Here is a 24,998-nt window from a genome sequence, read left to right as displayed (position 1 = left end):
CTAAATTTTTAAAAAATATGGCATTAAATTTAAAATGTTTTGATGGTGCTAATGATGACTTAAAGACAAGTACAATGCTATATTACCCTCACAAAATAAGAAGAATAAGAAAAAAATGGTTGCTTTCATTTTTATCTCCAAATTTAATTTAAAGTTAGAAATATCAAAAGCAAAAATTTTATCAAGCAAATCATTATTTCCTGATATTTCTGTAGATTTTATGATCAGACAAGCGGTAATGGTAGAAATATAATCAGATTGCTGTCGGGTTTGGTTGAGTCTCACCATGCCAACATCCATGTTGGAGTCTCTTTTCTTGAACATATCTACAAGAAAGATAAAAAGTGTTTAATTTAAGATCAAATAAAAAATATATTTGAACAGGATCCATTCCTTAACTGTTGCTTCCTTATTTAAGATATGTCTTCCACCATGAAATTGATGATCTCATTTCAAGTGTCTGTCTAGTCACATGCTAAAAATTAACAAATAAAATAACACCTTGCAGACGAACTCTTAATTTTTGGGGGGTCAAATCTTAAAATTTTGTATTTTGAAATTATTTTACACTAAATTTTGGCTCACTTAATGCTAATAGATACAATATGAGTCATAGCTATATTTGTTGTCCATCAACAATCATTTTAATCTGATTTAACCCCCTCCCCCATAATATAATTAAAGTAACCACAATTAGTCTGTTGGAATAGCAGCAGCTGTTACATCCTAAGATTATTCGGACACACACTGCATCCTCAGATTATTTATATTTACTTATGTTTCAGATTCTTTTTATTTGTTTCAGCTATTATACTCTCCATGGAATGTTGATGCTGAACCTGTTACCTGGAGTAAACTACTCTCGTTCCATGTTCCCTGCCATTTCGATATCTCATATTAGTTGTTTTCTTAGTAAAATATTCTTAACTAATAGATGAGGCAATCTATTATTATCAGCAAGAGGGTACAACAAATATCCACACATGCAAATGGCTGAAGTTTTGAAAAAAATCTGTAGTAGAGAGGGGTAAAAAATGTTCAGTCATATTTAATGCTATCAAGCTTTAACAGTTCTATGAAACCCTTCATATTACCAATTATCATGGCTTCCCAAGAGACTAATTCCCTGGCCTGACATTCTCAAACAGCATATGTTGGAATAAGTACAGAGATGTTGCCAAGTCTACTGCAAAGAAAATAGAGTTCCTTCAGCATGCTGGAAAACTGGCATTCTATCTAAAGTTACCATTCATCTGTGCATTAAGTATTGTTGCCATATTTAGGCTGGTGCACTTCTTTCTCTTAGACAAGATGAAAGAAAAAATTTCTAGCCTAATAAATTCCACACTATCAAGCTGTCATGAATATGTGCATCATACAGTTTTTTGTTTTTGTTTTGTTCATGTGGCAGGGTGTTCTGGACAAACACCATTTATTTATTCTTATCATAAAATAAAACACTTTAATATTTATGTTCCCTTGGAACACAGAATAATTGCTTTTTATTTTTATTATGAGAATAAGAATTATTATTTGAAATATTAGATAATCTCCTATATAATAAAATGACTGTTGAAATTCCCCCCTGGACCAAAGTACTGTAGGTTTGCAAGAACAGATGCCACATACAAATTGATTTCATCTAGGCTGTTAGCCACTATCTTAGCACAGCTTTCGAACACCATTAGACACATTCAGTTGTGATAATAAATTGCTACATTGCATCCAATGAACAACACCGTCATAATCGCAAGATCTCCAGAAGAAGGAGTTCTAATTTTTATCTCTCAATATTAAGTACTCCCATCACTACCAACTACCACTGGGACCAATTCTAAATTTTCCTACTATACTGGGATTGCACCGCCATCAACTGGTTATTAGATACATAAACATAACATATTCTTTGCATTTACCTATTCATAATTAATAATATCTCCCTTTCTGAAGTCTGCCGATTCTGATTGGCTTAGCTCTGGAAATTCTCCAATTTCGTTATTCGATTCTTCATTACATAAACAGTTACTGAATTTTAAACATGGCATCTTTGACATACATATTATTTCGTTTCTTCAACAACTATTTTTTCTATATTATTTAACTCACAACTTTCTGTTTTTTTGTTGCATAGCTGCGACACGGAAATTAATTACATTCTATGTTATCAACCCTACATAAAAAATGTTTTTTCTTCATTCACTCTCTATATTTATCCCTCCCATCTCTCTCTCTCTCTTGCTCGCTCTATCAATGCAAATTTTTCTCTTTTGTGTGATTTGTGTCCATTTCTCCATTTGGCTCACTAAAATAGATTGTTAAAAATAAAACAAAATATTCAGCTACCTTTTTTACATTCTGCATTTATTTATGTACTAGCTGAAGTACCCGGCATTGCCAAGTTGTATTTGAATATTCTGTCCTCATACGTAATCATCTTATTGATGGAACGAACCATTAATTCATACTGGCTTCTTTTTGCACATCCACATGAGGTAGGAGCAGTGGGTACATTTTATTTTATAAAGATCTCGCCAGTTTAGTTTCAAGCAGTGCTTACTAAACATTGGATAATGTACCTGTAGCATTAATTTGAAGAGCCTCTACATAAACAACATTTTTGGTGTGACCTCTAACACGTGTAAATGTAGAGTTTTCAGGACTTCCAATGCGTGAGCAACCAACATACATCTGGCCATGAGAAAAGCAAAGTATCTGAAGATTAAGTCTAACAACTTTTAGGCTTTTTCCTTGAGTTTTATTTAGATTTGGGAAAATTAATTTTTATTGAGAATTGTAAATGCTTGAACTAAAATGGTATGTCAGAAGGAATAAGGGGAATCCGTAGAATTAAGTTTCACCTTTAAAATTTCCAGTTATTATAATGGCTTTCAGAAAAATAGTTTTCAAAGAATTTATTGCTAACCGTGTGCTATTACACAATTTAGGTGGATTGAGATTTCTTAATTATAAAACTTCAATATCAGATTATGGTGTGGAATTCCGGGTTATTGTAGTGAATTCTATAAGTAATTTTGCTGCTTGATCCTCATTAATAATATAATCAATGGATTGATGACTCTCGCAAAAGATTATAATTGATCATATCAACAGCATCATTTATAGGGGCCAAAATTGGTCTTTCACAAAGCCATCCAACATTTGGAAAACCTTAGTCATTAGTTTACCAATCGAATTTACTGTTTAGCCGCATGGTAATTTATGCAATTGAGGCACTGGTTCAATAACATTGAACCAGTGCCAATGAAAAGGAGGTGATTTGAGAAAAGTACTGCAGACTGATCATCAAATAAATAATAATATTCTCCAAACTGAAAACCAGAAACGTGGTTACCATGCAGTATTGCAGAAGTGCTGGATTTTCAGTTCACATTTTATATGGAAAGAAAGAATTCAGGACCACATCAAATGTTCGATTTCCAAGGACAGCAGCATTTTATTTGATTGATGAACTACTTATTGCAGACTATAAAATTTTGTTAGACCTAGCTCTCTCTTTTTTTTTTTATTAGTCTAAGGTTAACTTATAATATCATAATTAATAAGGTAAAGTTTTAGTGTAGGATGATTTCCGAATACAATGTAAAAAAAGAATTATACTTACAATATGTTAATGATTTGTAAACTGTCGCTTGGAACTTCTAATTTATTGTTTTTGGGCAAATTTAAATTTTATTGAAGTTCATTTAAAAATAATGGGCAAGAGAACTTCTGTTTATGCTTTTGTGTCCGTCTTTCATTGGTTGATTTCAGTCTCGTAGCAGTTTTTGGGTTGTAAATGTCGACATTGATAGGTTTTTGGATATGCTGAAAATAAATTTGGGGCTGATAAGTCATTTACCAGATATGAAAACATTATATCCAGCATAAAAGCTAATGTAATCCTTGGTAGCCATTTTGTTTTCACAACCGAGTAGTTACTAATGCGCATACGTGTAATTGAAGTAGACGACGAAGCAAATATCTCCCCAATGGAAAAAATGTGGTGTTTATTCTGAAAGCTGTTCTTAACATAGGGAGGTTTGAGGTGTTAATTCCAAAATCCGTTCTTAACATGGGCATATTGGGGGTGTTTATTCCGAAAGTTGTTGCACATGTGCATTACTAATTCCTTGATTGTGAAAAAAATGGCTGCCAGGGATTACATTAGCTTTTACGTTGGATAACACATGTTTTCATATCTGGTAAATTAATGATCAGCCTCAAATTTAACTGTAATATTCGTTGTCAGCATACCAGAAAAACTTATAAAAGTAGACATTTCGAATGTGAACTATAAGTTATGTAAAAAATAAATAAATAAATAAATAAATAAAAAAAAACACTGAAAAATTTGTATTTTAGTCAGAGAGACCAATTAGTTAAAATCTGCCATTAAAATTAATATTGGTTTTCTCAAAATTTAAGGATTATTTATATTTTATTAGTTACAAAAGTTTCTGCTTTATATTAAAATAAACCTTTATTTTGTGTTGTCATAATTTTCTTAAAAATATTTGAATTCAGTAAATATGTAAGGAAAATTTTCTAAAAAACACAACACATGCATTGAAAACTTTAGAATTTGAGTGAAATTCATATTCGTTTATCTAATGGATGAATGAAAAAAAAAGAAAAAAATATGTAGGGACTGTCTTCATCTTATTTCTTTACAAAAAAAAAAAAAAAAGAAGGAGAATTTATTTAAAGAAAAGGAAACCTATTTAGAAAAAAAAAAATTATCTAAAGGAAATAGGAGTAATAATTTAATTAAAAAAAAAACAATAATATTATTAAAGTTAGGCTGGATTATGAATATTTTCAATTTCAGAATCCCAAGCAGTATTTACATATTACTTGGAAAAAAAGAAGAAAAGAAATGCAGGAACCTGAGGTAAGTTCAAGTTAGAATTTGTTGTGGAACATTCTAAGTCAATGAATTTTTTCGTTGACTTTTCTCTTCATTCATCAGGGGTTTCCGGCAAAAAAAATTGTAAAAAATCTGTGATAAATTAAAAATAAAAGTTTTATTTTCCCAGCCTGTAAATAAATATTTTGATTTGTCTTACTGTCAAATACGTGTAAATATATCTTGACTGCAAAAGTTTAAAAAAAAAAAAAAAAAAAAAAAAAAAAAAAAAAAAAAAAAAAGAAATGACTTGGTGCCATCAGCTAGAATCGAAACCAAAACATTTAGTGTTTCAACTTGCAAACATGTTTTTACTTCTTTCTATGCATGCTCACATAAAATTCGCTTTTTCAAGTCTTAATATTAAAATTTATTATCTGTTGTTGAAAGAGAAAGATAATAAATTTTAATATTAAGACTTGAAAAAGCGAATTTTATGTGAGCATGCACAGAAAGAAGTAAAAACATGTTTGCAAATTGAAATTTCAACTTGCCGATATATGTCTGTACACGTTATTCATCAATCCAAACCATTATAAACCATCCTTAGTATTTTCTGTTAATTTCAGTTATGTGACCAGTAATTTAAAAGTTTATCGGTTAAATATTTACACACACACATACATCTACTGTTTTATATAGATTTACAGTTTTAATGAAAAAAAAAATGATATCAACTACCTTTGCTTTGATCACGTGACATGTGCCGTAAAATCTCTCTCTCTTCATTCAAAACATTCAAGTAATTCAACTATGTTTGAATTATTTGAATTTTTCAACTGAGTAATTCTTTGACTTTTGTAATTCATTTATTTCCGGACGGTTATCCTCACAACTATTTTCTTAGCTTCTTCATTTACTGGAATTCTTGACGTTAGTAATTTGTAGATTTATTTATTTATTATTGGCGACTTATTCTCATCAACGTCATGAAACAACTACAAGATATGAGGATAACAGTTCGCAAATAAATAAATATGTCAATAAATAAACTATTTTCTGTATTTATTAACTTATACCTAATAGTTTTTACGTGAATGCGACATGGCTTTTTAAAAGATACTATTGCTTACACTTGAACATTATTTTTTTTATTTCTGAATTTTGATACAATACCGAAGAAGAACCAAAATGTTGACAAACATTATCGTTATTTAAATTTGAATAAACTATTTTCTGTCAAAAAAGCAGGTGCGAAAATAAGGATTTTTTTTTATAATGAAAAAAAAACAAAAAAAAAAACACTTTACCACACTATTTCCTTCTAATAACAAACACATTTAGTTTTTTTTTTTTTTTCATTTAAACAAACTGCAATGCATAGCCGGATATATCTAGTATAGCTAGTATGAAAAAAATAATTTTAATTTTTATGAAAAAAACTATAATTATATAAAATATGAAATAATATGAAAATAAAAATCTTATGAGAATAAAAATGATTGTATGAAATATGAAAATAGAAATAATTTTCTTTTCTTTATGAAAATCAAAAATAATACATGAATAAATTCAATAACCAAAAAGAAGAAAATACAGATAATGAAAGAATGCAACCGTAGTTTTTACAGCATTTTTATTTTGTACTTTTGATATTTGTTGTCATCTTGGCAGTTGATAGGAATTTCATTTTTCACTGCTGTTAACTGTCCACAATGAAAAAAATTTTTTTAAAAATTCAAGAAAATAACTTTTCTCCTTTCTAAGAATCAAATCTGTCTTCTCACTTGTTGCTATGTAAATACTTTCAAAACATTTTGTTTTTTGGCAAGAGATCAGATTAATCCGGTTCTAATCAACAATAAGTTCAACAGTAAATTTCAGATTTAACTCTCAACTTTGTTGTTTACACTTATATTATCAGGAAGTTTGAATTCCCGTCGAACATAAAACAAGATGTAGGCTTTGCAGTGGGTTACAGTTTCTTCATTACAAACAGATACTGTGCTGTCATTAAAGTGATACCAAATACCTGCAAGCACACAAAAATTATAAAATGGAAAAAATAACTTAAAAAATCGCATAATAACATAAAAACAATAACTAACAATAAACAAGATTAGATTCTTCTCCATTATTGTAGCAAACTTCAAAAATTGAAATATTGAATTTCAAGTGAAACCAATGGTGTCTACTGAATTGGCCTGTCACAGTAATGAACATATCAAAAAATTACAAAAAACGATAATGTAGAAAATTAATTATTAATGAAAATTGTTTTCGAAGACAATTAGTGAAAACTGAGTTTTGTAAAACACGAAACCAGAAAGTTCTAATTGTAACAAAATAGGGTAAATATTTTCTGAAAACTGAAAATCTTTGGCCAATTTAGCAAAACTTCATTTTCACTAATTCTTTTCAAAAACAATTTTCTTTAATAATTAATTTTCTACTTTATCGTTTTTCATAATTTTTGGATATTTGTATTATACTAAATGTTATCTACTAAGATAGTAGATAACATTTGTTTCACTGGAAAATCAATATTTCAATTTTTGAATTTTCCTACAATAACAAAGATTTACAGCTTATAATATTTTTATGAATTTAGCAATCTGAAATGATTTTGAATAAGTCAATACATTGGGGAGGAGAAGGCGATTGGTCTAATGGTTACTGAAATGGACCAGGAAATGGCAAAGTTCAATTAGACTGATTTACATTCAATACCATGGAAAAAAGCTATGTATCTTTGAAATCCTTTTTTTGCTACTGGTAAAATAGTAAATAATTTACAATGAATTGTATACAATACGTATTATTACTTTATGTAAATCATATTCCTATGATCTAACTAATAAGTAATTCATTAATACTAAATCAAACATCACAAAAAAACTAATTTTCTTCAGAAAAGCATCTTAGTTCTTCAAAGTAATCAAACAAGCAAATAAGAAATAAAACGTGTAACTTTCAAGGATTTTTATTAGATTTTTTATTTTCATTCAAAAATATTTACCCAACATTGATGCTGTTTTGTCATAAAAACATTTGCTTTTCCAAAATCTCTGCATGGTTTTCATATGTAAATAAGTTTGTAATAAAATTGTCTTCCGTTTTCCTGCTTTCCGGCTGACTACAATATGGTTGTCTTCAAGTCTAACGTAAATAAGTTCTTGATGAGCCGTTCCATATAAGTTATCAAATTTAACAAATTTTCATTACTAATGATTATTATATTGTCCAATTTCTACTGTACACTCTTTAACCCTTATCCTTGAGTGGCCTCTTGGCCTTGATAATGTGTTGATACCTATGAAAAAAAAAAAAAAAAAAAAAAAAAAGTCCAATGTGAACAAGTTCTAATTGAATCGTCCCCCTAAGTAATCCAAGTTACAAAATTCCCACTGTTTACTATGCTAAAATCACAATGACTAATGTATACCTATTAACCCTTATCCTTGAGTGGCCTCTTGGCCTTGATAATGTGTTGATACCTATGAAAAAAAAAAAAAAAAGAGAAAAAGTCCAATGTGAACAAGTTCTAATTGAATCGTCCCCCTAAGTAATCCAAGTTACAAAATTCCCACTGTTTACTATGCTAAAATCACAATGACTAATGTATACCTATTAACCCTTATCCTCGAGTGGCCTCTGGGCCTTGATAAGTGGTGACACCCATGTAAAAAAAAAAAAAAAAAAAAAAAAAATCCTCAATTGTTTTCTTTAAATAAAAACAATTGAGGGTTGTTTTATTACAAACTTATTTACAAGCTTTATTACAAACTTACTTATTATTGGGAAAAGAAAATACTTTTATGACAAAGTGTTTCAAAATAACATTTTTTTTGTGGAAAATAAAAGATTATAACAAAAGCCAAGAACTCAATATGATAAAAGATTAGAGTGTATTTTAATACAACAATTTATTAAATGAAGTGTTGATACAATAGAAATTCAAGTAAAGAAATTTGAGTCTTTTTTTCACAGTAGAGGCAAATTTAAATACTGAACAGAAGGTGACATTTCCATCACACTTTGGAGGATATATCAATCTATACATGTGAAAAGTGGACGGACAAAAAAAAAAAAAAAAAGTAAAATAAACAACAAAAAAAAAAACGCTTTTATAAAAATTAATCCTAAAGGAAAATAGTAAATATGGAAATTTTGTACTAGAAAAATTGGTGAAATTTCCGTTCAAGAAAAACAAATATTTTGTTGCTATTTCATCTTGCTCCAAATCTTAAAATATAGTAAAATGGGACAACATAAATTTGTCATTTATGCTGAAAATTCAAATTATGAACGTTTTTGCTGCATAAACTAAACCCGACATGTTCAAACGTCTTCACGACATGTTCAAACGTCTTCATTTTTTGTTCAAAAACTTACATTATTTACAGATGTTTACATTTGATTATAGAAAATTCAATAAAATCACAAATACACAAATGAAAGAAAAAGATAATTGTTGAAAAGTAAATGCTCAAATACAACAGCAAAATATGAAAATTGTTTTCAATCTTGTATTGTTAGTAAAAGCAAATATTCTTTCATAATGAAAGTTTTCTTTGCAGAAGCAAACGGGAAAAAAAGAAAAAGGTAGACCATAAAAAATAATGTAAATATAATGAAAGTGAACATGAAATTGAAGATAATCAGAAATTTATGTAAATATTAACAATGAAAAAGTTCTGGCACGAAAAGTGATATTTCAATTATAAATGGAAAAACTGTTTCTAAAGAGGAATAAGGTTACATGCTAATTGGATGCAAAATTTATATTTAACTAGCAAAAGTACCCGTCGTTTACTGGGTTCAAAAACAGCCTACAGAAAATCGACTTGGATTTATGAAAGTATGATAGGTTATGAAAAGGAAGGCTTGTAAACAGATAGCTTCGAATTTGGGGGTATCAAAACCAAAGCAAAATATGATGGAAGTAAAAATAAAATAGATAAACCCCATAATTTATTATACCATACCTGTTCACACTGAAACACTTATCACAATATTCTGTGGATCTATATTAAAAAAACGTTGTTTAAACTTTGTGACATATTTCCATTCTATGGAGGTCAGGCGTGAACGAACACCCCATAATTTTATTATACCATATTTCTTCAAACTGAAACATAATTATCAAAGTATACTTACACAGATAGATATGAAAAGTCTTTATTAAAGTTTGTGCCTATTTCCATTCTATGGAGGCCAGGCGCGAACGCAGACCTCACAATTTTATTATACCATCCCTATTTAAGTTAAAATATACTTATGAAAGTATTAATGATCTTCCAAATCATATCCTTACATCATTTGTAGACATTTATGCTGACGACACTACCATTTATGGTACCACATCTAAGACAGTAAACGACCAAGTTCTCTCCAATTCTCTCTCCTCTGATCTTGAGCACGTAGTACAATGGGGAAAGGAGTGGCTGGTTACTTTTAATGCATCTAAAACCAAGCTTCTCTCTTTACATCATCAACATTCTAATTCACATTTGTCATCAATTGAAATGAATGGCTCTCGTCTTCAGGAGGCCTCAAGTTTTGACAAGCTTCTGGGCTTGACCATTACTCCTGATCTTAAATGGAACATGTATATCAAATCTGTTGCCAAGGCCGCTGGAAAAATGGTGGGATCTTTCTATCGATCCAATAGATATCTCACTGCTGATGCTATTCTCTACCTATATAAGAGCCAGGTACGTCCAAGGATGGAATACTGTTGCCACATCTGGGCAGGAGCTGCTAGAAAGGACTTGTCCTGCCTTGATAGAGTTCAAAATAGACTTCGTAGCCTCGTAGGAGATGTCCTTTTCTCCTCCTTGTTACCTCTATCTCACAGAAGAGATGTTGCGAGTTTGTCTCTGATGTATCGTTATTTTCATGGAAAGTGTTCAACTGAGCTTCAATCTATGGTCCCCCCTCGCCAAACTTTCACAAGAAACACTCGTCTAGCTGTAAACACTATCAATAATTTCCCCCACTCTTTATCTGTGCCTAAACCTAAACGTAGATTCCATGAACAAAGCTTCTTTCTTAGAACTGCACTCCTGTGGAATTGTCTTCCGTTTTCCTGCTTTCCGGCTGACTACAATATGGTTGTGTTCAAGTCTAAAGTAAATAAGTTCTTGATGAGCCGTTCCATATAAGTTATTAAATTTACCAAATTTTCATTACTAATGATTACTATATTGACCAATTTCTACTGTACACTCTTTAACCCTTATCCTTGAGTGGCCTCTGGGCCTTGATAATGTGGTGATGCCTTTGTAAAAAAAAAAAAAAAATGTTTTTTAAATTTTTTATTTCCATACTTTGTGGACCAGGCGTGAACGCAGACCCCACAATTTTAATGAACCACTGTTCTGCCAGATCAAACATACTCATTGCTGTGTCTCGATACATCTTCTATCATTACATGTAATCAGTTTTTTAAAATAGTCAACCATATAGGAGCCTATTCGTGACCAGACACACACACACACACACACACACACACACACACACACACACACACACACACACACACACACACACACATTCAGCTTTATATTATAGATTTACAAAATGGTTCACATTTATTTGGAATGGATTAGATTATTTGATTTATGGGAACTACCTATGAATTATTTTTGGAATAAAATTTATTCATATTATTTGGAGGCTTCGAACTACTGCTCTCATCTTGAATTTTATTTTCACAATGTTTTGGTTGATGTAGCTACAACCTTCTTTAGATGGACTTTGTCCAACTTAAGAATCTGCATGAAATTTCACATGGAACCCTTTATTTAATCTACAGGAGTAGTATGCTATCATTCTGTCAGCCATGATGGGGTAGAAGTCCTAAGTAATTTGCAATTGTATTCTAAGTGTCGTCCACACTGTCAACCTCTAGATGTGTGTCATGTTACAATTGAATTTTACCAAGTACCGTATCCACTACACCACAGCAGGTCCATAGGAGAAATAAAATTCATGTTTATTGATCTAGCATGAACATGGTAGCAGAAAGTTTCTTAAAATATTTTCAGAAAGAATTTAAGGCTGCATTAAGTTTGAAGTCAAGGAAAATTTTCAGGCCTAAAAGAAATGTACCATTCACTGTTTTGGAACCAATAAACAAGGAACTAAACTTGAAAACCTGTGTTCCCTCAAAAGTCGATTATTCTGACTGGAAGTTAAAATAAAAAATTTACAAAATATATCACTTCCATGCAGCAATTCATCAATAACTTTTTTTTCAGGAGATGGGGATACAGAAAGAAGTTTTAAAAGAAAGGTGTTCCACACAACTTTTCTATTTTGATGTCCATGTTCCTGGACAATACTGGGAAACCATGATATTCATCATCATCATCATCACATCCATTTTACATGTTGGCATGTGTTGGATGGTTTTTAGAAACTGACTTCCAAACTAACTTATTTCTGGTCAAGTTTTTTTATTTATCCTTCTTTCTCTCAAATTCATCCTTATCACTTTCTTTCATGTTTTCCTTAACTTTCTCCTGCCAACTGACTACATCAACTGTTCTACATCTACAACCCCAAGAAATCTCATCGATCTTAAGTTATATGAACTTTTCTACCTTAAAGAAAAAAAAAATCAGACAATATCCATACCCATCCCCCCAATCTAAAGAGATTGGTAGCATACAATATTGATGATATATAAAACTATGTATAAATTCGTTTTTAATATGAATTTAGCCAAAATATTTGCTAAAAATAGATTTTAAACAAACATTTCCTGTACAATAATCATAACATTTTGTCTTACCTTTGTGAATGGCATATGAAGTATAATGACCAGAACCAGCACTGAAAAAGAATTATACAAATGTGATCAAATCAAAACAACTAAAAGAAATCCCATTAGACTTGAGGAATAATTTTAAGGTAAGCTAGAACATAGTTTGATTCATAAATTTCCACACAGGTTCATTATAGTGCATATTGTGTTGATAAAAATGAATACTTTTCATTTTTGCTTTAGAGAATTTAATTAAATGAACCATTTATTAATTAAATTACAATTATCCTTAATATTTAAAGTTAATTGTAATTGTCTTCCTATTGTGCTGATATATTTTGAATGAAAACAAATGTGAAAGTCATTTACATCTGATAAACAATCTATTCTAGAGTTTATGGTTTTTTAAATGTTATTAATTTGGATTTTAAACAAAATAACTGACAGTATGCTGCCCTGTGGCATACCTGTGTCAAGCATTTTAGAGTCTGAGAATATTATTACAACCTGAACATGGAAGCTCTTAACCTTATGGAAACTTTGTTGATGCGGTATGGCAACCTCTCAAGATCACATTTTTTATTACAGATAATTATAGTGTGGCTATTTTGTAAATGATATCCAGGATCAATCCAGACAACATTAGTGTTGCCTGGAGAGTCACTCAGTATCATATTTTATGTCACTTGGTACTAAACAATCAACCTTCTAGTCACAACACCATTATGAATAAGTTGCGCCGTGTCGTGATAGCCCAGGACCTTATGCAGATTTGAGGCACCAAATGCGGTACTACTTTAGTGTGGATACATCTTGGAATCGAATCTTAGATCCCATAAGTGTCACATAAATTCTCACTAGTTGCTTTGTCAATAGCTCTATGTCCACATTATGAGATTATGATCTGCAAAACTGTTGTAATGACATTGCTGGTCTGAACTGGGAACAAGTATGTGGTCGGCATTTCTTGTCTGCTTATTTTCAGAGAAAGTGTTATTTTGGGTCCAAAGATGAGGTTTTAATTGTCTCAGTTTCAACACAGGAGATGAGTTTGCTAGCTAAAACAAAATGATTGAAAATAGGTAAAGAGTATGAAAAGAGCAAGATAGTAATGAAAAGAGAGAGATTATGAGGAGAGAAAATATAAAAAGAAAGAGTATGAAGACGAGGCGTACATGAAGAGGGAGAGAGTATGTGAAGAGAGAGAAGGAAAAAGAGAGTTTGTGAAGAGGTTGGTTGGTTGGTTGGTTGGTTTAACCAGCATATCAACCTTCTTTGGATCATTTAATGCTGTATAGAAATTTATCCCTCTATATAATAAAAGAGGCACAGTTTTTCCCCTCAGGACCAAAATACTGTAGGTTTACAACAGCAGATTGCACATACAAATTCATTATGTTTACACTATTAGCCATTACCTTATTTAACTATAGAACGACATTTTAGACACTGCAATATTAAAACATTACATCAACATCATCTGGGCAGGAGCTGCTAAAAACAGCCTATCCTGCCTTGACAGAGTACAAAATAGACTTCGTAGCCTAGTGGGGGGATGCCCTTTTCTCTTCCCTGCAACTTCTCTCCCACAGAAGGAACGTTGTGAGTCTGTCGTTGTTTTATCGTTATTTCTATGGGAAGTGCTTGTCTGAGCTCCAATCTCAAGCTGAAACCACTGTTAGTAATTTTCCCCACTCTTTATTCTGTGCCTAAATCAAAACGTAGATTCCATGAACAAAGCTTCTTTCTTAGAAGTGCACGCCTGTGGAACTCTCTTCCGTTTGCCTGTTTACCACCTGACTACAACTTGGATGTCTTCAAGTCCAACATAAACAAATTCCTGATGAACCGCCCCCTTAAGTAAGACACTATCAGATCACCATTACTAACGATTATGATGATATTATCCCACTGATTACTGTACACACAATAACCCTTATCTCCGAGTGGTAACTTCCTTGTAAGAAAAAAAAAATCATCATCGACATAACCTACAGAGGAAGTAGTTCAAATTTTATCCCCTATTCCATAAGTCCTCTTTCGACCACATTCATCACCGTGTGAATTTATACATTTTCCTATTTTCCTGTATCTTGTTGACGCAGCATACGCCATATGGCAAACCTTTATGGACTGCAATCAATGAGAGTCAGGAAATCCTTGCCATTGTGGTGAGTAATGTCTATCGCTAGCCGGCTCCAATGGCTCCTAACTTCCAACTTTGCCTTTTCCCAGCGAACGGGTGGCGGGTCAATGGACTAGCATTCCACTCAGTTTTTGACCACTTCCATGACGTTTGCCCTTCGCACTCCTGGTTCAACCAACTTAGCAAAATATAGGGTCCGCTTGACACCAGGATGCCCGCTTTGTTGGTGGATTTCCTTAATCCGATTAGATTGACCAGGGATCATAGATGTGGCATAGAGAGGTTGCGTAGGTTCAACAGTTCTTTTTATGGCATCAAGCCATCTTTGAGATACCCTTGTTAAACAATCTGCCTTGTTTATGCTGGATCTGACGAGGGACACCTCCATTGATAGTGCATATTCATTCACCAGGCTCATGATCATGTCGAGCCGCCGATGGATGAGCATCTCGCTCGTTGCTTTGGTTCGCACTCTAGCCCGTCTGGTAAGAGTGTCTGAAATCCACTTATGGACGCAAACAGAATCTGTGAATAGTTGCAGGGTGGTTGTTTGTATTCCAAAGGATTGCCAAGTTTATTTCCTTGATCACTGCATAGAGTTCTGCCAGGTTTATGTGTTGGGAGTCCTTTTCTGGCTGTAACCAGCAAGTGTCTTCCACTACGGCTCCATCATGGACTAATGACATGCCAATGGCAAGAGAGCTTGCATCAACCCATACACTACGGTTCTGGTTGTCAACACACCATCTGACCATTGTATTGAGAGGGGCGTCATAAATTTTGTCTCCCATCCGGTGGTGACGTCAGAGGCTCTCCATTTGATGAATGCCACTGCAATGCGAAGCCAGGCACCCACAGGAAGGTGTCCAACGAACTTCCGCACAATGAAAATATGTTCCGTTGCGTGAAAACACAGGGCATACCTGGAATTTCATTGCCTCGTTTCCAACACAGGACATTATCTTCTTCCCAGACCTGCAAACCGAGCACTCTTGCACCGTCTCGTAGCCTTTCTGGTTCCTTGCTGAGAAGGCCAAAGTTGTGAAGATGTTCTTTTATGCGCGTTGCAGGCACAATTTCTTCATCCGCATACACATCGTCAATATATGCAGATGTTGCCCACTGAATGCGCTCATCCTTAGTCAATATAGCGTCAACAATCCTTTGCATAATTAATGGTGCCACATTAAGTCCAAATCCTATGCGGGTTAAGCAATACCTTTTCTCTTGATAAGCACCGTTTGATAGGGCCGTAGAGACTGATGTACATGCACTTGAAGGTATGCTTTATGAAGATCCAGCACAGATACATTAGATCCTGCTTGCCGCCATTCCCTCAACTTCTCGATACATACATCCACGCGGGCTGTAAAAGGATTTATGTGCTCGTTTAGTTCCTGATAGTCGAGTACCGACCTCACCTTCTGTTTATTATGCTGGATAACTGCCATTAACGGGATCAGACACTTTGGGGGGTCCAATTCCTTCTCTGGATAGAGAACTAGCCATCCATTTTTTATCCAAGTCTGTAGTTCCTTATCGTATTCTCCACGAGCTCCAAGGGGAATTTTATATTCCAGAACCCTATTGTACAACTTCTTGGGTGGCTGCTCATCCAATCATTTCCAAGAAACTGTCCAGGACCTTGTACGCTGGTCGAATTCTGCATGAAAGTTAGGCTGTTCCAGTTTCATGGATGCACCCAGAGCAAGGCAGGTGTTAGAGAAATGTGCTCTATCCTCACCATCAATACGGACCCCACCCAATTCTTTGATAACATCCATTCCTAACAGCAGGTCATAACCAAGAAGGTCACCGCTCACAACCAGGGCTCGTACGGTTACTGTAGGCCCATCACCGACACGTGTATGAAGGACACTAACTCCACAAGAGGCTAGCATGCCCCTACCGACTGTCAGTACTGGAATCCTCTTGTCCCATGCATCACAGCATATCTTGCACATGAGAGTCTGCGTGCACCCTGTGTCTACGAGCGCAAAGCATTCACACCCGTTCACGCACACTCTCACTGTGGGTACCACTCTATTCGTCAATGATCTGGGGAGAATACTGGTGCTATAGTTTATTCCCCTTGTCCGTTTCCTGGACAACTCCTTGCTATGTGACCTAGCTTACTGCACCGATAGCAACGCATGCGTCTTCCTGAGCAGACGTGTCCTTTACACTGCTTTGGCTTCGGCAGTCCCTAGAAAAATGGTTTGGCCCGCCATATTTATCACAGCTTATACCATCTTCTAATGGAGTAGATTCTTCTGCAGCTGCTAGCACCGGCTTCGCATCTTTTTCTTTTAAAATATTGTGGGCTCTAGCCAACAATTCCTGAAGCCCAATCTCGCTGAGCCTTGACGATGTCATCCAGGAGTCCTGTGAGAAAGGCACAACTTAATATGCGTTGTCACTCCACCAAATGGCGCAGCTAATCTCTTTAAATCTGCCAGGTAGACATCCACCGTCTCATCCAGCCCAAGCCGCCATTTGGTGAGCTATCTGTAGCAAAGGCTGCGTATAGTGCCTCCTTAACCTCCTCCAGAGTTGGTTTATCCCTGAGCTGTTGATAAACGAAGTATGCCCCCTTGGTCAGCTTCAATGGAATGACAAGCATGGGAGCCTTTATTTTGCAAAGCCGACACACAAGCTCAGCTTTTTCCCACCACTCAACTACCAAGGGTCTGGTAGAAGAGCTGTCGAACTCCGGTATCAATCTCAGATCAAACTTGTCCGTTGCAAAAAAATGGGCCGAAATAGCTTGTGGTCGATCAACAGGTAAAAATCACTGCTCACACAAATTCTCCCAATTGATTTTGCCGCTTCTCAAACATCAAATGATTTCTCGATCCCCTCCCACCGACAAGTGACCCGTTTTTATAAGGCACGCGATCTTGTGAGACTTTGTTCACTACAAAACGTCACGGCCGCCATGATGGACTGCTTCTTTCTTTCTTGATACGCATGACTCACAGGACAGACACACATGAGGACGTTTGCACGGTAAGCCAATTTTCCCCACAAGAAGTTATCTAACTGCTGATGAAATCTTCTACCTGTATAAGTGCCAGATACGTTCTAAAATTGAGTACTGTTGCCACATCTGGGCAGGAGCTGCTTATAGCACCTATACTGCCTTGACAAAGTTCAGAACTTTGAAACCAAGTAGGAGATGTCCTTTTCTTCTTTCCTGCAACCTCTTTCCCACCGAAGAGACATTGCAAGCCTGTTTCTGCTCTATCATTATTTTCATGGCAAGTGCTCGTCTGAGCTTCAATCAATGGTCCCCCCTAGCCAAACCTTTACATAAAACACTTGTCTAGCAACAACCACTATCAATAATTTCCTCCATTTTCTATCTGTGCTTAAATATAAGTGTAAATCCTATGAACAAAGTTTCTTTTCTAGAAATGTCTGCCTGTGGAACTGTTCCGCTTTCCAGCGGACTACAATATGGTCATCTTCAATTACAATGTAAACAAGTTCTTGTTGAGCCGTTCCCTTAAATAATTAAATTATATCCAATTTCAGCCACTAACGATTACTACGCTGTTGTCCTGGTGATCAACGTACACTCATTAATCCCTATTCTCAAGTTGCTTTCGAGTCTTGATAAGTGGTGACACCCTTGTAAAAAAGATTGATAGAATTAGCAGACAGAAAACTTATCTAAATGCATGCTATTCTAATAACAAAACTGAACTTACTTCATCTCTCTGGTTTCTGTGTTTTGTTTTTTTGTTCCATAATTTTGTTCCATAAGAAATGCATAGAATGATTTCGATATTTGCTAAAACTATCATGTTTGTTCACATGTTTGACAGAATTGCAATGTCATGACTTTGCAGAATAAATAAGATACAAAGAAAAGAGGTTGAAAAATGCCTTTCATCATAATTGTTTTCCTGAAACTCTGTAATCATTTAAATAGATTGGCAAAAAGTCCAATTTTTTCTTCTGTCAATTTTGAGTGATGCTAAGAAGTTAACCAAATTTTGTACAAGACATTCTTGAAAAATGTCAAGATGTCAGGAAACAAGACTTCTTTTTCAAACACAAAGGTCAACATTTGTTACGATACTAGTCTAGTACTGATGGAAGTGAAGAATTTGATCATAAAAAAAAATAAAGTTTGTATTGTCTTACCCAGAACCATGATGAACAATAACAGCTGCCAAATCATAAAGATTGCTACCAGAAAAACTGCCACGCGTTTCATGCTGCAATAAAGCATACATATTTATCACATTTAGTCAGACAGATGGCTACAAATGCGATGGATTCATGAAAAAGAAAAAAGAAACCACTAGACTAAATTAGCATAAGAAATGCATAGAATACAAATGTGGTTAGCTCTACAATGTTGAGTACAATCACATTTGCATTACACATCTTTAAAATAATTCAAAATTCAAAAAGTAAAAAAGAAGACATTAATAAAAAAAAAAATCAAAATTTTTATTTCTTTGCTCCTAAAATACCAATGTATTATACATGAAATGTAAAAAAAAAATTTCTAAACAATTTTAATAATTTACAGAGTTTGTATTTGCAAGAAAGGGAAAATGTAAAAATGAAAAAAACTTTTGAAAGTGAACAGTATCATAATTATAATTTTTGAAAAAGAATATTTTACTCAGATGCCTACTGTTATAATTGCTAGACAAATCTTTATTTCAGAGAATATAACATAAAATAAACTCACTAAATTGTTTAAAACATATTTGTTCATATCAAGTCCACAAATTGGGAATTCTACAAAAGTTTCAATTTTTGATCGAAAAACAGAGTTCCATCGAAATCTCTTCAAATGTAAACATAATACCTGAAAAATATAAAAAAAAAGAAAAAAATAATTTCATAGTATAAAATTGTTTTTTAAGTGAAACTTAAATTATTTCAAACTTATCTAACATTAGTTATAAGTTTTATTTTCAATAAGTTATAGTTATAAGTTATTAAAAAATTACTTTGTATGGCTCAGACAATAATATAATAATATAAAACATTTTTTAATGATCACCTAAAAATTAAAATAAGCATATTCATTTTTAATTGAAGTTACCTTCAGTTTAAGAATGAGCAAACAAACAAAAATAAATTGACTTATCTGGGCAACGTCAGGTAGATAGATACAGCTAATCACATATATGTAAGTATGCAATTAAGCCTTGAATTTTACTGATGTATATCAATACTAATAATTATATTATATGGAAAAATGCGCGCATGAAAAGTAATATTCTTAAGATTTTATTAAACCTAGAAAAGTAAAGGACAAGAAATTCAACCTGGAAAAGTAAAGAACAAGATATTCTAGTAAAGTAAAAAATAAGAATTTTTTAAACTTAAAATATTGCAGCTAAAAATAAAATTTGAATATTGATAAATATTTTATTTATTATTTGCATATGTTGTTGTTTATTGTTGAGTTAGAAAGGGTGTCAGTCGCTGGATTGAACTTATTTCCCCCCTATTATTTGCATATATTTATGTAGTGAAAATTGTTTGAATAAAATTAATTCATTAGTTAGTTAGTTAGTAGATGGAATTAATAATTTTATAATTTACATAAAAATTAATAATTTTATTATATCATAATTAGGATCATTTAATTCTTTCTAACTCAACAATAAACAACAACATATGCAAATAATAAATAAAATATTTATCAATATTCAAATTTTATTTTTAGCTGCAATATTTTAAGTCTAAAAAATTCTTATTTTTTAATTTACTAGAATATCTTGTTCTTTACTTTTCCAGGTTGAATTTCTTGTTCTTTACTTTTCCAGGTTTAATAAAATCTTAAGAATATTACTTTTCATGCGCGCATTTTTCCATATAATCCATGATTTTTCCAGGCATTGCTATTGTATTAATATATAAATTTATAATATTTATTAATGATTGTCAAAAAAAATTAGCTCTCAAACACACATTTATGCAATATTTATCATTCAATCACAGTAGTTCCGAGCCAGGGTCTCTACCGAAACTGCGGTTCATGAATTTGTGATCTGTATAGAGCGTAAACTAACAAAAAAGAAGATGCCACTCGGTGTCTTTTTAGATATCGTTGGAGCTTTTGACAACATACCCTTCAGTAGTATGTTCAAGTCGCTACGAGAACTCAATGTGCCACCAGTACTCATCCGATGAATTGAGTATATGGTGAGGCACAGAACAGTTCAAGTAGAACTACTGAGGGCAACTGTTAAAAGGGAAGTAGTTAAATGAAACCCCCAAAGTGGGATTTTATCACCTTTACTATGGAACTGTATGCTGAATCATCTTTTAAAAATATGTTTAAAAATAGGAATATTTATGCCCAGGCTGCTGCTGATGACATCGCAGTGCTGGTCGCGGGTTCAAAAGCATCATTCGTCAGGCGCATTGCCAAAATGGGACTACATTTTCATCAAATGTGATAACGAAAAATATGAGTTCATTCAAAGAATATGTATATCATAGAATTCACTAATATTTTTAATCGATAAATTCACCATTTTTTGCTATAAAATCATAAGGAGAGTTAAAAAAAAATTAGTTATTAAAAAAAAAGTTCGGTTTTTTAATTATATAAAAAAAACGATACACGGGATTGAACCTAAAATCTTTCCACCAACCCCCGGTACTCTAACCGTTACGCTAACATGTCATATTGGCAAAATAGCAGTAAAAAATATTTATATACAAAAAAAGTTATGCAAAATAAAAAAAGCGTTAGTCACTTATGTACTTACTCTCCTGTTTGTGAACCCACATATTTTGTTGTAACTTTTTTTTCTACTGAACCAATTTTCGAAATTTTTTTTTCAAAATGTAGCTAATGAGGTGTTCTATCCAACTATATAACCTGTTTGAAATTTGGTTGCGAACGGAATTAGTGGTGGGGGTTTGAATGTGTCTCGATTCATTCAATTTCGGACTTAAGCATATATTCAACCACTACCGTGGCTGAATGATAATAATTCTTTATTCAGATTTCAAAATTAGAATTACTGATATGAATATTGACAGTTTTATGTGAAAGATTATCATAAAATGTTGATATTAATCTAATTTGATTAATGCTTGCAATTATTATATTGAATGATTGTAATAAAATTATGTATTGTGTGAGAAGTAAAGGAAAACCCCAAACTCACATTGGGTAAACGTCTAATCCAAAATTTTTTTGTAGAACGCTGTTTCTTCTTACAGTTGTTGCACATATAAAGTTCAGATTCTTCCAGTTCTTCAATGTCTGTAAAACTACTTAAACAATCTACAATAAAATAAAAACTCAACATTAAAAAAAGCTTTCACTAAATTTCTAATTGATTATAATGTTTTAGTTTTCAGTAACTTTTAATTATGTTAAAGGAATTTAATGCAAATCTAAAAATAATACTTCTGATATAAAACAAATTCTCCAAATTCAATTGACAAAAAAGAAATTTAGTTTTCACACAACATAAAACAATTTTTTAAAATGAAGTGCATTCCATAGATTACGTTTGGACATAGAATTGTTGCTGCAGGCAAAAAACAATGCAGAAATGAAGTTTGAGGCGGAGGTCATGTGTCTGGTCAGACATAGTAGAAAAAGTCTGAAACATTTTGAGTCTTCCTGACTGTATGCAGATGTAGAATCTTGTTGAAACATCAATTGGCATAATAACTTTCAGTTTTAGAGTCATCTCATTTTTTTTTTGGTTTAAACATAAATTGAAAACCTGCACCTTGTATATATACAATATGAACAGTCAGGAGGGATATTTTTTTTTTATTCTCAAAGAAAAAATTGGACTTTTTGCCAATCTATTTAAATGATTACAGAGTTTCAGGAAAACAATTATGATGAAAGGCATTTTTCAACCTCTTTTCTTTGTATCTTATTTATTCTGCAAAGTCATGACACATCTTTACATTAAAAAGCAATCTTACCAATCTTTGAAAGATGTAGAGTTTAGAGTTACTATTTGCAGATGATATATGTTTGTGTTTAGAGAGAAGGAACTACATTCAACTTAGCAGATGCATTGCACAATATTTTTGTTGATATTTTATCATAACAATCTATTAGTTCTTTCTTAAACATCAAAAGATGTTTGAATATTTAATTTGTTTTTTCAAACTATAATCTTCATCAACATTGATATCTTATATTTGTATTATTACTACAATTATTATTCATTGATATTTATACAATGTGTCAGACAATGCTTATCAGGTTTGTGGCCCAATGTTGTTTTATTTTATTTAAACAGGATCATTGTCAATTATTTGTGTAGATGTTTCTTATGTATTCAACTTTGATCAACTTATTGCTGAGGATAAGTATCTCATAAAAAGGAAATAATGAGATGTCTTCATTGCAAATATTGAGACAAAAATGTATCTGAGGTTCAAAATGTTGCAGTTGTATTTTCATTGCATAAGAGGTTAAAAACATCTGATCCCATTACTTACCATTTAGTTTACATCTGCCTTCACTTTCTTTAGATTTTAAAGCTTTTGAACAATATTGAATAGGAATATCTAAAGATAAGTCTGAAAATATTGAGAATAGAAAAAATGTAATATGTGTAGAAATATAAAAGTATGATGTAATATAAACATTACGTAATTAAAAGTGAGAGAAAAAACAGGATTGTGATTGTTTTATGGTACATCAAACTTATAAGTCATTTTGTGCCATATGTTATATTTATCAAATAGTCATTTGAGAATTTCTGGAAATTTCTTTAATTATATCTTTGATTTTTTTCATTGGAGCTAGAAGGGATTTATTTTGTAGGTTGTCTATTAATTGTGATGTAGGCACATTTTTAAACCATATGCTGGGTTTTGATGTCCGATAGAATCGTTTACAGTATTTTGTATTGTCGATTAAAATATGTTTGATAGTCAGCATCTGATCACAGTAGATGCACTGAAGTGTAGCTTCCACTTTGAGCAATTATGTGCATGCTAGATATGTATATCATTTCTGACTGTTTAATACAATGTTATGTCTTTGATGAGGTAGTATTTTTACATTTTCTCTTCTAACTGTTGGTTGATGTTCAAATAATTGATTGACAATGTATCCAATATTATTTGCCATTTTCTTTTCATGTATTGTTTGATATTAATTTTCTAATTTCTATGGAGTAAAATTTGTTGACAAAAATGTCAGCCCTCTGAATTCCTGTGACTGCCTCTATTACTGGGGAATCAGTGTCCATCAGACAGTGGTACATTTCCAACATTTTTCTATCAATTGTATTAATGTGAGGAAAAGTGTCTGAGGAAAATATGTATTTCCTCAAACTCTAGTGGCATTTTTATAACTTGCTATTCCACTGTGTGGATGAAAGCATTATTTGGCAGTTTGATTTCTTTATAGGTGTGTATGTTGAGGGACTGCTGCCCACGTCTGATCCACCTGCATAAAGAGCAGTATGACCATGGATGTTCTTTTATTTCTGTGGCATCAAATTGATTGATCATGGAAGTGTCTTACTTATTGTGAATGATCTTAGTGCATCTTTAAGACAGGAAAGAAAGGATAAGTTGTTTCTGTATTGCAAAACAAAATGGCATGATACATTATCTGGTATGATGTTTTGTTTGGAATGGATTGGAATTTTAATGCATTCTGAACTTTATGCAAAACATCCAATATGTATAAAAGTATTAAAATTATATATAAAATGAGGGAGTAGAATGCCTTCTCTTCTCAGTTTTTTTTTTTCTACTCTTGATTTTAATGCAATGTAAACAATAATTAAATTATACATGATTAAGTTGATTCTAAAATTTTTTACTAATTTTGATCGTTTTCAATTTGCCTCATAGCAAGTAAAGGTGTGATGGGTTTGAATTCTTGCCTATAATAAAAGACTGCGTTCCAGAAATGTGAAAATGTTTCACTTTTTAGACAATTTTCAAAAATCTATTATCTGCTAGTACGTACTAAAGTAGTTAAATTAAAAACAAACGTGTTTAAGATATTTTGCTAGTATCATTATTTAAAGTAGCATGTAAGATTCTATGTAAATCCATTTAAAGAAGTATTTAAAGAAACATGTAATGTATAAAAATAAATTAAAAATTTATTATTGGTGAGATTCAAAAATTTTTGCTTTAATTCTTAAACGATGTTTGTAAATACACACAATTTCTTTAGAATATAAATATATTTTCTTTAATTAGATTTTTTTCAATGGCTTAATTCAAAATTAATAAATAAAAAA

At 32.3% G+C, this 24,998-nt stretch overlaps 1 protein-coding gene across 1 annotated transcript in view; it reads right to left on the bottom strand.

The window, feature by feature from the left end:
* Positions 1–6,465: 6,465 nt before the first annotated feature.
* The window catches only part of LOC145276851 (ubiquitin carboxyl-terminal hydrolase 3-like), a 49,443-nt gene continuing 30,910 nt past the window's right edge, over positions 6,466–24,998 (bottom strand). Inside the window, exons 10-15 of the mRNA XM_080128217.1 lie at positions 23,230–23,310; positions 21,924–22,042; positions 19,478–19,597; positions 18,919–18,992; positions 12,648–12,688; positions 6,466–6,878 (exon numbers count right to left, since the gene is read on the bottom strand). Coding sequence (XP_079984343.1) covers positions 6,733–6,878; positions 12,648–12,688; positions 18,919–18,992; positions 19,478–19,597; positions 21,924–22,042; positions 23,230–23,310 — 581 coding nt within the window. The 3' untranslated portion in view covers positions 6,466–6,732. The remainder of the gene's footprint in view (positions 6,879–12,647; positions 12,689–18,918; positions 18,993–19,477; positions 19,598–21,923; positions 22,043–23,229; positions 23,311–24,998) is intronic.

Source organism: Euprymna scolopes, chromosome 5, assembly GCF_053919585.1.
Source record: "Euprymna scolopes isolate OS-2025 chromosome 5, ASM5391958v1, whole genome shotgun sequence".
Lineage (NCBI taxonomy): Eukaryota > Metazoa > Mollusca > Cephalopoda > Sepiida > Sepiolidae > Euprymna > Euprymna scolopes.
This window is presented reverse-complemented; position numbering and strand designations above follow the sequence as displayed.